The sequence below is a fragment of the Gobius niger genome (assembly GCF_951799975.1).
Source record: "Gobius niger genome assembly, chromosome: 11".
Taxonomy (NCBI): Eukaryota; Metazoa; Chordata; class Actinopteri; order Gobiiformes; family Gobiidae; genus Gobius; species Gobius niger.
The window spans coordinates 19,930,044-19,948,475 of NC_136862.1; the positions used below are offsets into that span (position 1 = coordinate 19,930,044).

General features: G+C 47.8%; 1 protein-coding gene across 1 annotated transcript; it reads right to left on the reverse strand.

Moving 5' to 3' along the window:
* Positions 1–1,996: 1,996 nt before the first annotated feature.
* On the reverse strand, positions 1,997–17,405 carry scaf4a (SR-related CTD-associated factor 4a). The gene is made up of 19 exons (XM_079566796.1): positions 17,244–17,405; positions 16,435–16,518; positions 16,319–16,363; positions 16,078–16,239; positions 15,858–15,993; positions 15,628–15,767; positions 15,242–15,409; positions 14,262–14,347; positions 14,092–14,176; positions 8,003–8,182; positions 7,355–7,428; positions 6,950–7,134; positions 6,779–6,879; positions 6,583–6,696; positions 6,345–6,501; positions 6,118–6,242; positions 5,489–5,630; positions 5,275–5,421; positions 1,997–5,195 (listed from the first exon to the last, which is right to left on the reverse strand). The coding sequence occupies exons 1-19, from the start codon at positions 17,271–17,273 to the stop codon at positions 3,268–3,270; spliced, it is 4,089 nt and encodes a 1,362-aa protein (XP_079422922.1). The 5' UTR covers positions 17,274–17,405; the 3' UTR covers positions 1,997–3,267.
* Positions 17,406–18,432: the final 1,027 nt, after the last annotated feature.

Here is an 18,432-nt window from a genome sequence, read left to right on the forward strand (position 1 = left end):
AAGCACTGCCCGAGCCCTACAAAATGACCTCCAGAGGGCCACAAATGTGCATGTTGGTCCTCAAACGGTCAGAAACCGACTCCATGAGGGTGGTATGAGGGCCCGACGTCCACAAGTTGGGCCGGTGCTTACTGCCCAACACCGTGCAGCCCGATTGGCATTTGCCCGAGAACACAGCGATTGGCAGATTGGCCAATGGTGCCCTGTGCTCTTCACGGATGAGAGCAGGTTCACCCTGAGCACATGTGACAGACGTGACAGAGTCTGGAGATTTTCTACAGTCTATGGTCTGGAGATGCCCTGGAGAACGTTCTGCTGCTGCAACATCATCCAGCATGACCGGCTTGGTGGTGGGTCAGTGATGGTCTGGGGAGGCATATCATTGGAGGGCCGCACAGCCCTCCATGTGCGAGCCAGAGGTTCCCTGACTGGCATTGGGGACCGGGATGAGATCCTCAGACCTATTGTAAGACCATATGCTGGTGCTGTGGGCCCTGGGTTCCTTCTGATGGTAAAATGGTAAATGGTCTCAACTTATATAGATGCCTGATAATGTCTGGCCACATGTGGCAAGAGTGTGTCAGCAGTTCCTGCATGATGAAGGTATTGATGTTATGGACTGGCCTGCCCGTTCCCCAGACTTAAATCCAATAGAGCACATCTGGGACATCATCTCTCGGTCCATCCATCAACGCCACGTCGCACCACAGACTGTCCAGGAGCTGACTGATGCTCTAATCCAGGTCTGGGAGGAGATCCCTCAGGAGGACATCCGTGGTCTCATCAGGAGCATGCCCAGGCGTTGCAGGGAGTGCGTTCAGGCACGTGGAGGCCACACACACTACTGAGGATGATACAGACTCGTTTGGAGGCATTTCTACCGAATTTGGATCAACCAGTGACCTGGTTTGTCACTTTGATTTTGACTATAATTTTGGATCCAGACCTCCAGGGGCTGAGAATTTGATTTCCATTTATCATTCTTATGTTATTTTGTTCTCAACACATTGCCCTACACTATGAATAAAGATTTTCATCCGAAAAATCAAATTGATTGACATCTATGTGTTTTTTGAGTGTGCCTTAAGTTTTTGTGAGCAGTGTATTTATAAATGTATTAATCCTGTATGAGCTCAAGCCAGTGTTACTTTTGACAACATATTTTAATTTAGTTTTAGTCTTTTGACGAAAATGTAATTCAATTTTAGTCGAGATTTAGTCCAAAAAAAAAAAAAAAATTTAGACTAGTTTTAGTCGACTAAAAATGCACGTCAATTTAGTCGACTTTGCATTTATAATATTCATTATAATCATATTTAATCAGGTCCTCTGCTTCATGTAGCTGCTCCCACATGAACAAAGCTCAGAGCTGTTCCTTTGGCAGTGAATTTACATGATCTGAGGCTCTTTCAGACTGTCAACTGAAGATTGGATGATTTTAGTCTCTCCTTTTCATTTTTATTTAATCTTATTTTAGTCGACTAAAATATCTGAACATTTTAGTCATAGTTTTAGTCTCATGAAAAACTTTTAATTTAGTGTTAGTCCAATTATAGTCGTCAAAAAAATCACTTTGACTAAATTTAAGACTAAATATTTTAGTCGACGAAATGAACACTGGCTCAAGCTAATCAGATTGCATTAACCATTTCCATATTGACTTTTGCAGCTGGCATTTGAACATGCAAATATCCAAAGCAAACAATGAGCACTATAAACTAATAACCACCTTTGTGGGGCAGCTGCTTATTAAAGGCTCATTCATACTTCACAAAATGCAAGAACTTCTTGTTCTTGAGAAGTATGAATGAGCCTTAACTGCTCGTGGGTTAGTGTCCTGTCCTGGCCTCAGGCAATTTGCTGAATATCTAACGGTTCCTCCTTCACGTCCTATGGGGATTTTTTGAAAGGGGGATGAAAAACTAAAAACAAAAAACTTTATAACAAGTTGGTACAAAAATAGTTTATTAAAAACAGGTTTTTGTGGCTGAAAGAAAATAGACTGAAATGTCCATGTCATGTCTTTTTTTTTTTTTTTTTTTAAAGAAAAAAAAACCTTTTCAACCAAATTGTGGCATGTATTTTGTATCAATGCTTGATTGAAAATGGGTTACAATAAATGTTACAACCTTAGGTATGACTATGCCAGAAGCTTATGTACAGCAGCACTCTTCCTCACTTGATAAGTTATTCAAGCACAAAGGTTGGGATGGTAGAGTCGCACCACCAAGACACTACAGAGCAAAAACATCTTCAGAGAACAACATTACAGTGTTTTAAATTTTGATATTTAATTTTAGCTGCGGGGTTAAATTGTGTTAAGAGTTGATCACGTGGTTCACATTTGTTTCTGAATGACGTACATCATACCAGGATACAAATGAAAGGGAAATTAAGTCAATGAGGGAGCTCCTTCTTTTAAGGTCACAAACACAGCTGGCCGGATCCATCAGCATCAATATAGAAATTAGAAAATTATGTGAACAATTGGTCTCATCTTTAAAGCCAACATGTTTACTATTGTTTTGAACATAATGGAAGGGTAAAAAAAAAAAAGACAGTGCAGTTGCATTGGATTTTTCCTTTTTGTTGCAATGTTGTAGCTTTCTAGCCGTACAATTGGGATAATCAGATTTATTATTTTATTATTATTATTGATTACTTTTAATCTTATCTTTGGATAAGACCCATTATGCAAAATATTTAGGCCTCAAGTCTTTCCATATAATTTCATATTTGCATTACCCCAATAACTGCCATTAGGATTATTTACTGTATGATAAATGCATTACTTAATCAACCAGTTATATTAACGTGTATTACCAAATACTAAGAAATGGTGTACAGGTCAGATTTCTTCATTAGTAAGAGGCAAACATAGGTATACCATAAAAATCAAAATAACAAATGATAATTTTCTAGAGCATTCACTTTGTTGCTTATCTGCCAATTTTAATTTGTTTAATATGAATACAAGAACCAAAAAAAGGGGCAAATATTGTAAAATATTTTCTTTCCTCGAGTGAACCAAGGTAAAATATGCATATAAAAAAAACGAATTAAAAACCGCCTAAATGTGAATGAGTCTCTTGTATATACATAAAACACTATATCTGACAACTAGTGATGAAAACTGATGTTCATGGGTTTTAAAAATCAAATTTGACAAAAAGTTGTTAGTTTGATAATGTTTGGTAATCAAGACCAAAACTGATACTTTTATAGTTGGTGACAGTCTTAAAGAAGTTTAGTCTACAAAGTACTTTCCTATTTATCCTCGGAGTTGTCAGTCTGCTTTGAAGGTTCAGCTGAAGTCTTGGAGTCATCTCCTTTAGGAGCTAAAGGCTCAGAGTCTGCTTTTCTTTGAGAATGCTCTACACTTGACTCTTTGTCCGTGCGAGGTTTGTCCGAGCTCCGTGTTCGCTCCGCGTTTTCTACATCAGTCAGGCGATCGTCACTGTCCCACCGTGTAGTCCTCTCCCGGCGTTCAGATCGCCTCGACCTGTCGACCTCCTTGTTCTCACCTGATCTCCCACGGTCTCTGTCTCTGCTTCCTCTCTCGCCCTTCCCCCTGTCCCGCCGCTCCCGCTCTCCAGTGTCCCGCCGCTCCCGCTCCCCAGTGTCCCGCCGCTCCCGCTCCCCAGTGTCCCGCCGCTCGCGCTCCCCCGTGTCCCGCCCTCCAGTGTCCCGCCCCCCAGTGTCCCGCCCCCCAGAGTCCCGCCCCCCAGTGTCCCGACCCCGGTCTCGGTCTTGATCTAGGCTGCTCCGCCGTTCTCTCCAGTCCCGCCTGTCTCTGTCACGGTCTCGATCTCTGCCCCTATCACGGTCTCGACCTCTATCTCGCTCCCATCCTCCTCCGCGGTGATTACCATCCTCCTGCCATCCTGAGAGTCTGTCCCGTCCGTCCATCCTGTCCCCTCCTCTGCCACCATCTCCAAAGGAACGTCTTCCTCCACCAAAACCGCGGTCTCTGTCTCGATCCCAGTCTCTTTCAGGCTCCCGATCCCTGAACCCAGGCCTTTCCCCTCTGAAGGGTCTCCCATCCATTTCCTCTGGACTGTCCATGCCTCGGAGGGACTCACTACGGGGACCTCCTGGTCTATTAAACGGAGGTGGGCCCTGAGGAGGAAAGGGACCCCTCACGTTCTGTGGAGGGGGCATTCCAAAGGCCGGATTTTCAGGGGAATTGTCACGATGCATTTGAGGGTGTGGCCCACGGTCCATTATCGGAGAAGGCATGGCGGGAGCACCAGGGTGAGAGGGGCGAGGGCCTGGTGATGGAGGGAAACGCTGCATATTTGGTGAAAGACCTGGAGGACGCTGCAGTGGGATAAGGCCAGGTCTGGCACCAAGAAGGCCACCAGCAAGATGAAGGTTTCCAGGTGGACCTGCTCTTAGACCGACAGGTGGACTCCCAAGGAGACTATCAGCGGCGGGACCCAAATGTTGACCATCAAGGGAAGGACCTCCAGTTAGGCTCCCGGGAGGAGCTCCTCTTGGGCCTGTGGGTGGTCCAAGAAGTCCACCTGTTGGTGCAGTACCATGTTGACCCTCAATAGGTGGGCCTCCAGGCGGACCACTGTGGAGACCTCCAGGAGGTAAAGTACTGGGTAGACCTGGTCTTGGACCAACAAGGAGGCTGCCAGGAGGACCAAAATGTTGACCCTCAAGGGATGGGCCACCAGGAAGACCTCCAAGCAGACCAGTGGGTGGACCAACACGATGACCTCCAAGCGGACCAGGTGGGGGACCACCGTGTTGACCTCCAAGAGGACCAGGAGGGGGAACACCATGTTGACTTCCAAGAGGACCAGGTGGGGGAACACCGTGTTGACTTCCAAGAAGACCAGGTGGGGGACCACCATGTTGACCTCCAAGTGGACCAGGTGGGGGACCACCGTGTTGACCTCCAAGTGGACCAGGTGGGGGACCACTGGGTAGACTCATGGCAGGACCTCCTCTAGGGCCACCAGAGAGACTGACAGGTGGGCCACCAGGAAACCCGAGTGGAGCTCCAAGTGGACCACGGTGAGGCCCCCCAAGGAGCCCAACAGGAAGTCCACTCAGCAGCCCCGCATTAAGTGTGCCAGGACGAACCCCTGGAGGAACACCTGGTACTCCTCCAAGAGGGCCCCCAGGAAGTCCAGCCAGAGGACCTGTAGGTGGACCACTGTGATGACCGATGACTAAATTACCTAGCAAAGACAAGAAGAAGTGTTAATTTAAAATATGTAAAATAATTATGGAAACCAATGAATCATAATCCAAACTGACCCATGGGTCCGATGTGGTGATTAAAAATGACTGGTCCATCACGAATGTCTTCATTTTGTCTGTTACCCAGGTTGGCTGGGTCTACAGGTGTATCCTCAGGTTTTGAAGGCAGCGAGGCCAGTGGCATGGCACCTGGAGGTAGGAAACCTTCCAAAAGGAGACAACGATTAAATTCTGATGGAGAGAAAAAAAAACAGCTTGAGAGAGCATGTACCTGGTGGCATGTGCAGAGGATTGAAGCCTGGTCTGAGGAAGGGTGGAGGGACGCCGGCGGGAAATGAAGGCAGAGGCAGGCCCATGGGCCCTGGGAACACAGGGGGTTGGACCGCACCCACTGCAGGCTGCGCTGGGGGAGTCTGAGAGAAAAGACAGGTACAATAAGACATTGTGCATGTTTTTGCTTAGGTTCTTGAAGAGTGTAATGATTAATAGAAGAATAGAAGTCCTGTAAGACATAAACAAGAGTGGTTCAGGGCAACTTTGATAATCAAATTACATATTTACATTGAATTGTCCTTTACAGTGGTGACACAGAACATAGATACAGACGGCATTGCGTCAAAGAAGAGGGCGTGGCCTCGCCAAGGGGGAAAATAGAATCTTTTGGGAAACACAATTTTTCACTCTTTTTAGCCATTTTTTGGCGAAATATAAACTTATTCATCAGATACAAATCAAGTCAGGTCTAAATGTCCATATGCCGTTCCCCGGAGTTCACAAGTAAGGAGTCTGCACTCTGAGAATTGAGAAACGGCCCATATGTGGGCGATTCCAGAGATGCTGTCTGTATCTATATCTCAGTTCCAACACAGCTGAATTTCAGATTTGATAACTCGTTAGTACCTGGGCAGGGGGGACAGCAGGAGTTATGACAGGGACCACTTGTATTTCTTCAGGCTGAGACTCTGTGCGACCATTATGGGTGACTTCTTCAGATTTCTCAAGAGCTTTTCTTGTTGTACTCCACTCTGGAAATCACAATAAAGGATCATTAATTTACAATAGCTTAATGTTATACAATATTATATTTTACACTCCCATACGGCGAGCCATTGAAGTAAATGTTGTACCTGGTGCTAAAGAGTCTATATCCAGAGCGCCACCTTCTTTGAGTTCTTCCAAGTCGTCCTCTTTAATCTTTGACCATGGAATGTATGTGACCCCCTGATCCACATCCCAGTATTGTTTATAATCAGTTTTAATGCCTTTGTTCAAAGCCCAAGCGATCTGGAAATGAAACACAAAAAAAAGCATTGTTAAAATAATTGGGTCTAAATTTATAACAAAAGTAATAACTTAGTCTATCACCTTGATGGTTTTCTGATTTACTTTATAATTCCCTCTGCTGAGTTTTTGCAGGGCTCTGTAGGCATCTTGTCTATGCACCATGACAATATATGCACAACCACGAGGGGGAATCATCTTAACATTAACACAGATGAAAAAGATTATTTAGTTTAGTTGAACAGTATCTCAATAAATCTAAAATGACAGATCAACTTACATTGATCGACTCAATCTGTCCAAACTCTTCCAATAAACACTCCACATCTTGTTGCTGCGTTCGCTTATCCAACTGGCCAACCCAAAGTGTAGTAGTGCAAACTGAAAAAACACAACACACAGATAAGACACAAACCCAAGGTTAATCAGTTTTCAGCAAACTATGCCATACCGCTCAGTGCCTGACTCTTCTGTGGAGGTAGCCCTTTCTGCCTACGCTCCCTGTCCTTCTCTCTGTCTCGCCGCTCCTGTGAACGGTTCCGAGGCGAATGATGGCGCCGCTCTCTGGATCGGGACCTTCTGTGTCGGAATCTGCGGGAGCGGGAATTTGACCGCGACCTCCTCCGCTTTGGTGACCTGGGCAGACAAATATTCAAGAATTCATGCAAAAAATTCAAGTTGAAGTAATAGGCCAGTGTTTTTAAATACTGAGATATGTTCCTACCTTAGCTTAGACGAGTTGATAAGTAGCTGTCTGGTCTTTAAATATCAACTCGTCTAAGCTAAGGTAAGAACACATCTCAGTATTTAAAAACGGTGGCCTTTCCTTTAAAAAGTACATAATAAAATGACAAACCTCGATCCTGAGTGCGATCTACGACTTTGTTTTCCGTCCTTCATTGATGAATCCGTAGTATCCACCAATTGATCCTGAAAATGTTAAATGAGTGTGTTTGTTGTGGAAAACAACAACATTGCAACTTATTCAGCATTTATTGGTGTTCACTAGTGATGGGCAAAAATACCGGCGCTCCAGAGCTTGTTTCGCTCTTCCTAAAGTAGATAGCTTTGAAGTGCATGTTACACTACAGCTTGTCACAAGACTAAAATATCAAAAAATGTCTCAAAAAGTCATTCGATGAGTCATGCATCTGTGTGTTTAAGGTGCTCAGTGTGAGTCTCATTGGCTCAGAGCATTTCAGTGTGTTCCTTCTTGACAGCTTTGAGCAGTGAGGCACTAAACCTCGGATGGTTTCTGGTCCTTACTTTGGCGATGTAAACTATACGTGAAAAGTAAATGTGCTGCAACACTTGTTTGAAACTTGTATTGCACATGTGGACTAGAACATGTTAGTGCTTCAGTCATGTTTATGAGAAATCACAATAATAAAGTTTGTCCACAAGATGTCAGTGTTCAAATAGAATAAAGCAGCTTTTGCAAGGAAAGTGTTGAAGCGTTGCACAGCTTCACTCACCCATCACTAGTGTTATCAACCATTCCTACCTGTTGCTGTGGGGCTGCATTCTGAGAATATATCCCCTGGAAACCCATAGGCCCAGTGGAGCCTGGAGGAGGTTGTCCCATCTGAGAATGCGCTACAGGTGGGACCATACCTCCTAAAGAAAAGACCTGACTAGGCAGCAAACCAAAGGACTGAGGCTGCCCGTTTAGAGACAGTGGACCCTAGAAGAAGAAATGTCAAAATTTACAAATAAAAGAAAACGAAAGTTACGTATGTAACTACGGTTCTATGAATCCCGGATGACCGCCAGAGGCGGTGCTGTAAGCACTGAATGTTCCCTTCGCGCATGCGTGGTTCGAGTAATTAATACCAAATGAGTCACACCTGTGACCCTGGATGACGCCCCGGAGTTAATAAATCCCCCCGTCATCCGAGCCTCTGTTCCTAAAGAATCTTCTCGCGAAAACGCAAGGATTCTGAGTGACAGAGAAGCTCTGGCGGTCATCCGGGATTCATAGAACCGTAGTTACATACGTAACTTTCGTTCTATTTCATCCCTCCTGACCGCCAGAGGCGGTGCTGTAAGCACTGAATGACTAGTACCAGCTACGTCACGAGGAATCCTGAGCACCCACCTTACTCAGAGGATCCAGAAGGCCCCTGGAGGAGAGCACGGCCCAGAGGATGAGACGCCGCCACATTGACGTTGTAAAACCTCGTGAACGTGCTCGGGGAAGCCCATGACGCCGCAGCACAAATCGCATCCAATGGAACACCCCGCATAGCCGCCCAAGAAGTGGAGACACTCCTAGTCGAGTGGGCCTTCACCCCGATCGGCAAGGCGTGACCCTCCGCCTCGTAGGAATGACGGATGACATCCACTATCCAATGGGATAGACGTTGTTTAGATAGAGGGCGACCCAACTGAGGACCTCCATAACATACAAATAGTTGGTCCGAGCGTCTCAAACTCGCAGTCGCCGCAACGTATGCCTCCAGTGCCCTCACAGGGCACAGACAGCCAGACTCCTCCACAGCCACTCCGGAAGGCCGGAACCGTGCCAACTGCAACGGTCGGTTACAATGAGAACCGGATAACACCTTAGGCACAAATGCAGTGTTCGGCCATAAGGTAACACCGCTGCCATCCGGACTCCACCGGAGACAGGAGGGGCTAACAGACAGAGCATGTAACTCACCAACCCTTTTAGCAGAGACAATAGCCAACAAAAAAGCAGTCTTACATGACAGCCACTTGAGCTCCGCTTGCGCCAAAGGCTCAAAAGGAGGACGGGAGAGCGCATGGAGAACCACAGGCAGATCCCAGGCAGGTGACCGCGGGACCGATGGTGGGCGTAACCTGCGAGTCCCACGCAGAAAACGAGACACAAGGTTATGGCTCCCCACAGTACAACCATCAATCTCAGCATGATTAGTAGAGATCGCTGCCACATATACCTTAAGCGTGGAAGGAGAGCGACCCTCATCAAAGAGCGACTGCAGAAACTCCAGAATAGAGGACACTGAACACAGAGCCGGGTCCTCATCACGACCAGAACACCACCGGGAAAACAGACGCCATCTGTTATCATACTGCCGACGAGTAGAGGCGGCCCTGGCACTCAAAATGGTGTGCTGGACAGACGCCGGCAACCCAGTCAACAGTGACAAGGGCCCTGTAACGGCCAGACCCACAGCCGAAGACGAGGAGGGTCGGGGTGCCAAATCTGCCCTCCCAACTGAGACAGCAGATCCCTCCTGTTCGGGAGACACCACGGGTTGCCGCGAATCAGACTTCGCAGCAGGGGGAACCACGGCCGTGCTGGCCAGAACGGGGCCACCAGCAACAACCTGTGACCCTCCCTCAGAACCCGCTGAAGAGTGGGCCAAATCAGTGGAAGGGGCGGAAAAGCGAACAGCAGGACCTGAGGCCACGGATGAGCCAACGCATCCTGACCCAGTGCACCCGATGCCCCCGTAAGAGAAAACCACAGCGGGCACTGAGTCGACTCCTTCGAGGCGAACAGGTCTACTTCCGCTCGACCAAAGAGGTCCCAAATCATGTGCACCACTTCGCTGTGAAGGGTCCACTCCCCCGGAGCAGATGACTGACGAGAGAGAGCGTCCGCTACCCGGTTGTGTTCCCCAGGCAGATACACCGCCCGCAGAGTGGCCAATCGAGGGGCCGCCCACACCAAAAGAGCTCTGGACGCCTCCAGAAGCGGTGCAGATCTGGTGCCCCCCTGATGGTTGATGTGGTAGACAGCTGCGGTGTTGTCTGTTCGGACGAGAACATGCCTGCCTACCAGGTGGGGCAGGAAACGCCGGAGAGCCAAGTGTACGGCGCGCAGCTCCAGCACATTTATGTGACTGGAGCGCTCCCTCGGACTCCAGCGACCCTGGACGGCCCGGTGCTGCCACACAGCGCCCCAGCCCGTAGAGCAGGCGCCTGTGGTCACCACCTCCCTGCGACACACAACTACCCCCAAAGGGACACCCCTGGAGAGATAGGACCTGTCCCCCCACGGAGTCAGGGCACGGAGACATGTCCCTGTCACTGTGAGTCTGCAATGCCTGTGACGCCTGGGGTCCAGGCGAAACCCGTTGAGCCACCACTGTAGAGGACGCAGCGACAGCAGGCCCAAAGGTACAATGCGAGTGACAGATGTCAGCTTCCCTAACAACTGCAGGAAGGTGACGTAGGGGAACCGCCTGCCCAGCGTGAACTGACCGACCAACTGGAGGATGTCGTCTACTCTGCGAACCGATGGACGAGCCGCCATGGAAGTCGAGTCCGAAATCATCCCAAGGAAAGTTGTCGTCTGAGACGGGGACAGACAACTCTTCTCCAAGTTGACCTTGAGGCCCAACTGGGACACATGAGCCAGAAGGCGACCGGTCTCCCGAATCGCGACTGCGCGAGAGGGGGCGCAGATGAGCCAATCGTCGAGATACGGCAGAATCTTCATTCCAGCGGCCTGCAGAGGAGAGAGGGCCGCCTTCACGCACCGAGTGAAAACCCTTGGGGAAAGCGAAAGGCCAAACGGAAGCACCCGGAACTGCCAATGGCGACCCCGATAGGCAAACCTGAGAAAGCACCTGTGCTCGACCGCAATGGGCACATGGAAGTACGCATCGGAGAGGTCTATTGACGTGAACCAGTCCCCCCTCGCAATAGCCTGCAGAACCTCTGCCGTGGTCAGCATGTGAAAAGGCAGGACCTTCAGAAACCGATTGAGCCCCCTCAGATCCAAAATGGGACGGAAGCCGCCTGTTTTCTTTGGCACGAGGAAGTATGTTGAATAGTATCCCCTGGGTTGCAGCAGAGGATCTACTGCCTCGATTGCCCCCTTGGCCAGGAGGGCGGAAAGCTCCTGGTCCAGGGCTTGAGCCTTCACCGGGTCGCTGATCATAGTCATCCTGACCCGGCGGGCAAATTGTGGCCGGCGTCGGAACTGTAGTCTGTAGCCATGGGTCAAAGTGGCAACCACCCATGGGTCTACAGCATGAGCAGCCCAGTAACTGAGCTGCTGATGGGAAAAGTGTCCGACGGCCGGCCTGTTGGCTTCACTGTCTAGCCCCACGGCCCCTAGGGGCCCCGGGGGGGCGGCGGCCAGAACCCGACACTCGGGCCTGCCCTCCTGAGCGGCGGACCGTGCCACGAAAGTCCCCACTAGTCCTCCGTGAAACATCACGAGGAGAAAAACCACCAGCCCGGGACCGAGGCTGCGAGCGGTCAGCGGGTTCAGTAACAAGGCGCCTCGGCCGCCGAGGAGGGGGGGGCTGCATAACCCGGCTGAGACCTGAAAGCTGCTGTCTCGTCTGTCGCGCTTGAACGGTCCGTTCCAATGCCTCCAGGGCAGCCGAACCAAACATCTCTCCCGGTTCCACAGGAACACTGCGTAGGGTCCTACGGCATGTCTCAGTCAGCGTAGACTGAGCCAGCCAAACCTGCCGACGAGCCTGAACGAGGAAAGACATTACACGGCCCAGCTCCCTGGTCATCAGAGCAAACGCCTGCAGTGCCGCATCACTAAACCCGGTAGCAACCGCCACACCCCCCTCATCCTGCAAGGATGCAGAGAGGGCAAACATGAGGTGCGCCAGCGAGTTACCAAGACGACCAGCCCGTGCCCCAGCACTGTAGGCCCTACAGAGGAGGTCATCAGTAGCGCGACATTGTACCCGTGGGCAAAGAACATCACGACGCAGAGCCTCATCCGGTGACACGATGAGTGAAGCTATGGCAGGTTCAACCGCTGGCATGCGCTCCAAGCCTGCCTTTGCCGCCTCATGCATAGCAGCCAACACCCGACCATCCGCGGAGAGGTGCGAAAAGGCTCCTGGGTCGCGCCAACATGCATTTAACTCCCTCAGATATTCCGACGATTGTGGGACAATAAAAGGGGCAGGAGCCTGTACGCGCCTGAAGAAGGCGCTCCCAGGAGCAGATTCTCCCGGCTGCGGAATATCCACCCGCAGCCGCCTCAAAGCCATGCACAAGACCTCCTGCATGGAGCTGTCTGCCGCCTCACTAGCTGTACTCTGAGTCGAAGAGCGCGATCCAGCCACAGACAATGGAGCCTCTCCGTCATCCCTTAAGCGAGAGGCTGAGGCCGCCAGAGACAAAACATCTTCAGAGAGACCGACATCCTCCACCTCCTCAACAACCTCTAACTCCCTATTCAAAGCAGGCATGGGCGGGGAAGAGAACCCAGCCCCAGCCAAGGGAGGATCCAAGCGATGTGACTGAAACAGGGACTTCATCATCGCTAACTCTGCAGACAACTGCTCAAACCTCATGGAAAGGCCTTCATCAGACCTCAACTGCTTTGACTCAGGCGCAGGCCCAACTGTGGACTCACTCCGGCGTTTCGAACGTGCAGGGAGAACCACCTGCCCAGAAGGAGGAAGGTCAGCACCATCTTGAGTGTGCAATTGCGCCAACCTAGCCAGCCTCACGGACCGGGACATGTAACCGCAGTTCATGCAAGGATGATCCGACAGCGCCTCCCGAAGGTGGTCAGGTCCAAGGCAGGCAGGGCACAGGTCATGACCGTCATCTGCCTGAAGCGCTGTCCCACAAGCCACACAGCAATGTGAGCCATCCATCCTCGCAACCGTCTGCACCACTCACGAGAGTGGGACGAGACGCCAAGCTCCAAGCTAAAATTGGGAGAGGGGGCGCGAACGCTACCGTCACCAATTATAGCGAAAAACCAACCGGAAAAAACACCGGTAGCAACGCAAACTACAGGCGCAAAACAGGCTAAAATTGGGAGAGGGGGCGCGAACGCTACCGTCACCAATTATAGCGAAAAAAACAACCGGAGAAACACCGGTAGCCACGCAGACTGTAGGCGCAAAACAGGCTAAAATTGGGAGAGGGGGCGCGAACGCTACCGTCACCAATTATAGCGGGAAAAAACAACAACCGGAAAAACACCGGTAGCAACGCAGACTGTAGGCGCAAAACAGGCTAAAATTGGGAGAGGGGGCGCGAACGCTACCGTCACCAATTATAGCGAAGTAAAAGAAAAAACTGCTAACTCAGGCAGCAAACCGGACTATCGGCAGAAAAAACAGGCTAAAATTGGGAGAGGGGGCGCGAACGCTACCGTCACCAATGATAGCAAAACAACAAAAAAGACTAACACCGTTAGCCAACTCCACACTCCGGGAGCACAAAAGAACAACGACGGTGTGTACCAACACCAAACGCCGTGAGTTGGGAGAGGAGGCGCGAACGCTATCGTCACCAACAACACTCAAATATACCTACAGAAAATAGCGAAGATCCAACTGTCGCAGCCCAAGGAGGACGGTCCACCGCTACTCCAGCCAGATTCGACGACAGGGCATCCAGCGACAGCGAAAAACTCCAAAAACGAACGGCTAAAGCCACGTTGTTCGAACCACACGCGAGAAGAAAAAAGGAACAGAGGCTCGGATGACGGGGGGATTTATTAACTCCGGGGCGTCATCCAGGGTCACAGGTGTGACTCATTTGGTATTAATTACTCGAACTACGCATGCGCGAAGGGAACATTCAGTGCTTACAGCACCGCCTCTGGCGGTCAGGAGGGATGAAATAGAACTGTGCGGTCTGTGTTAACGACAGTTTTCTTACCTGATGGGAGGGATCTTGTGATATGTTCATCATTTGCGGTTTAAAGTGCTCTGTGTGCTGTGGGAAGGCAGGGGGTGGCTGCATACTGTATTGACAAATACAAAGATTATTAATAGGATTGTACAGGTCTAGTCACACAGATAGTAAATAAAGTCATAGACACATTTTACATTGATGGTTGTGATGATGGTTCTTCCTTTTTTGTTTCTTCACCAGCATCAGGTTCATCATCATAATCAAAGCGGTCCAGTAGTGTCTATGAAAAATACATAACAAAAGCATTACATTTGACTTATGATTGTGTAGAAACATATAATTAAAGCACAACTAAGTAACTCATGCCCCTAGAGGCCATAAGCACCACTGCAGGTGTCGTAGCATGTTGCGATTTTTTACTCATTAATTGCCCTTTTGTCACGATCAGATACGTATCATAATACTCAGGAGCCGATTCGATACGTATTGCGATACAGTAAGTAATTATAAGTAACAAGTTTACCTTAAAAAGTCACAACGTTTATAAACCAAATGCACACACAAAAAGTATCAAAGTGTTGTGTAACTACACTTTGTTACTTTGTCAACTGGAAAACAAAGGAGTGTGTGATAAAAATGCCTCCAAACATAAGTATTGAAAGTATTGCGATACTTGATAAATAAATCGCAATACTTTGTGCTGCAATACCAAGTATCGATACTTGGTATTGCAGCACAAAGTATTGCGATCCAAGTCCAATCCGATATTTTGTCCTAGTAAATACTACGCTGACAGACAAGACAAAGGGAGAGAGAGGTATTGTACATCCAATTACACAATGGAGATAATTTCTTTTACTCAAACTTGGCTGTATATACTATTTAAGTGGCGCTAGCCCACAGTTAGCTTTGCCCGTTAGCTTCTTCTATTAGTGGTATTGGTGACTCCGACCCGGTGGCAGGGAAGTTGCAAATTGTGGTTTTCTGCCCAGAGACACCGGGGGAAATGAAAGACCCCCCAATCATCCCATTAACACTTATATTACCCCCAGAGGGACTACGAAAGGATTTAACTCAGTTCTTCTTTAAGTACATGCATCAATTACCTACAATTATGCACTACCAGAAACTGATAGAGACAAATATGTTAAAAGAGACAATAAATGTAATCAACCTTGTCAAATGATGACTGTTGCGCTGGTTGAGATGGCAAAGGGGGTTGTTGGGGAACAGATCCAAGGCTCACAGAGAAGCTCTGGCCTTGGGTTTGTGAGGTTTGTGGGGTCTGTAGAGGCGGCACATTTAGAGGCTTTTGTTGAAAATTCTGGAGCATCTGCTGAAGCTAAAAAAAAAGAGAGGAAAGTTTATAAAGCAGCAACTATGGGGGACATGCAATTCACCCATATTGGCTCCCCTAAAACAATCTGGGCTGCATATGTAAATTCATCTTTCAGTTTTGTCATGCAGACTTTCGGTCCCAAATATGACCACAGCTGTGCAAGAATCAAGCAGCAGCCAGTAAGAATCAAGAACATTGTATAACATGATAGATCCACTCACCTGCTGACCCTGTGTGGACTGGAAAAGCTGGGCCACTGCAGCCAAGGCATCAGAGGTTTGGAGTGGAGTGGCTGTTGTCAAAGCAGTGTTTGGGGGCTGATCTTCGGGAGGAGGCTCTTTGGGTGATGGTGGAGAATAAGCTAAAACAACAACAACAGATCAGATGCAAGTCAATGTTTCAAATGTTTTTTTCCCCCCATGATTTTGAATCACCAGACAAAGGAACGCACCTGGTTCATCCACCGCAGGGGAGGCCACAGCAGTAGCACTGGTGTTTCCGGCTGCCATGTCCAAAAGGGGCTGAATGATTTCAATTTTGAACACGCCATTCTTCTGCCATAGGTTTAGCACACGCACTATTTTACTCTACCAAGACACATGACAGGAATGAAATATTAATCATCACACTTGCTAAGATGTTGATTCCATATAGAATGGTTTTCAGCTTACCCTGTCTTCTAATGGGCAGAGGCAGAGGTTTTCAAAGGTTCCTGTGATATTTTTGGTAAATCTAGGCCCAAATACATCCTTGTCTGCTCCAAACTGGTGCCTGGATTGTCGAACTATGGAGTCCACTACATACAAACCTGCCACTTTGTATTCAGGCTTACACTGGAGAGATTCAGAAAAGAAACAATAAGTATGATGCTTTGCCCTTACAACTATGTAGTAATAATGGGCTTTATCTTACCTTTTTAATAAATTTTTCCACAATTTGGACAACGTGTTTGTAGAGCTGAAATTGTACATGATTATTCAACAGTTATGATGGAAATACAAACTACATCCAAATGATAATAGGCTTACTTTCATAGCTTTGATGGCTGATTTGGTGATGGATATCATTTTCGCCCGAGAGATAGGAGGCTTAGCGTCCATCAACGAGAATAACTACACAGTAACAAAGCAAAGTCAAAACCAATACAAACACAAAAGTTTTTACACATGCATTCAGTGATGAATAGCAGAGAATTGCACCAATGAATCCTCCATGCTTTCATTAAATAGGTGTGCACCAGTGGCACAATGGCCACACAAACAGGTGCCTTGTGCAGCTTATTAATAACTGCGGATATGAGCCCCAAAACAACAAGCAACAATGACTTAAATCAGTGGCACAGTTCATCACATAAAACTACTGTGAAACAAATGAGGACTGTATGATTCACTGATACAGGACTTTGCCATGTCCGAGGCAATAGATTGATCCAGGTATTATCATGGTCTTATTAACTTTGTGTATTACTTCATACACATCAGATCAATATACGACTATTGCTATATTGTAAATATAGCTGCCTGTTCCCTCGTTTTCCAGCAGAGCACCAGCGGTGAAGAGAGCACACTTCCACAACATTGGTCACTTGCTTGCACAACCATTGAATGACTGTTTTAGCTTTAGCTCACATGTCTATCCTACACAAAGTCACTTGGACAAGCATATGTGCACGAATGCAACATGTGATGAGTTTAGGTGTGTGCAGAGGTAATCAGGCTCTTCTGGTCACTGTTGTGTCCTACTCGGCCTGTGGTGCTAGCCTCGGTGAAACAGCCCTACAGTCTGCACTGCACACTCGGGTTTGTTGTGGCTTCTCTGGGCCAAAAACAACACCTACCTCGTGGTTAAAGGCGTTGACCGCATCCATGATGCCTCGATCCCCGGTACCTTTCCCCTAAATCTCAAAATCCACAATAATGGGCTGTTTATCGACAGAAAGGTCTGTACAACATGTCCGCCCCCGTGCAGCTAACTACAGCTAGCCTAGCATCGGTATGGGTCGGCGGTACAGCAAAGCATGACGGGATTGAAACATGCAGTTCTAAATTTTGGCCGGTAGGTGTCGTACTCGTGCTGTGATAAAGTCTAGTCTGACCAGAGACAGTTTCTGATGTGGATGTTTTGATATTGACCATAAATAACTATTTAATTATTGATATAGTTAATACATTAAAAGGAACTCTGGAAATAATACCATAACTTTACATAACTTTACATATTGTAAACTCAAATGCTTGTAGGGAAAATAGTGTGCATCAAATTATACATATTTGTATCAATTTCATGAACTTTCAGGCTATTTTTGCAGCATTTTTGTGAACGTGACCCTGAAAAGTGACCCTACAAGTTGTGAAATGTGTCTATAAACTTGCAAAGGATTTGGATGCCACAAATACATCGGGAATGAGTTTGGACCACAACCAACATTTGAATTTTGTGGCTTCCCCTTTCATTGTTTGCAATCAAAAAATCAGGTATAGGGCCTCTAAGATGTAATTTGTTGTCCCTGCAGGAAAATGTTGCATGTCCAAATGTCGAGCCAGGCAATTGGTCAGAATCACCTGCCTGGAGTAGGTTTTAGGGTGATGGGGTAAACCGGAGTACCCGGAGGAAACCAGAAAGACACCCGCACGGTCCTGGACTTATACCCGGAACATTCTAACTGTGAGGCCAAAGTACTAACCGCTAAAACCAAAATGACTCTTACCAACTCAAATGCACTAAAAAATAAACAATGGAAAATTATAGACAGACAAATACTTTGGAGAGGTTTGGCCTTTGTTAGTCATTATCTTTCACCATTTTGCCTATTTTAAAACATATAAATATAAACACCTTGTATCGGCTACTTGAGTGCCCAATTCTGCTTTTTTGAATTTTGAAGATTTTCCTCAATATCTGCATGGACGTCTGATAACTTTTGGTGTGCGTTCCCTCCCTTTCTTACTAATTGTATTGAATATACCATGATGACAAGTATTGTTTAACAACCATCAATGGCCTGCTTATAATTCAGCACCACTTGG

What these genes read in the sequence shown, in the direction of transcription:
- scaf4a (XM_079566796.1), bottom strand. Translation starts at nt 17,273, where the DNA reads ATGGATGCGGTCAACGCCTTTAACCACGAG. An exon ending in CAGCCATCAAAGCTATGAAA is followed by an intron (nt 16,364 to 16,434) that starts GTAAGCCTATTA and finishes GTACAATTTCAG; the next exon opens with CTCTACAAACACGTTGTCCA. An exon ending in CACAAGATCCCTCCCATCAG is followed by an intron (nt 8,183 to 14,091) that starts GTAAGAAAACTG and finishes TTCTTCTTCTAG; the next exon opens with GGTCCACTGTCTCTAAACGG.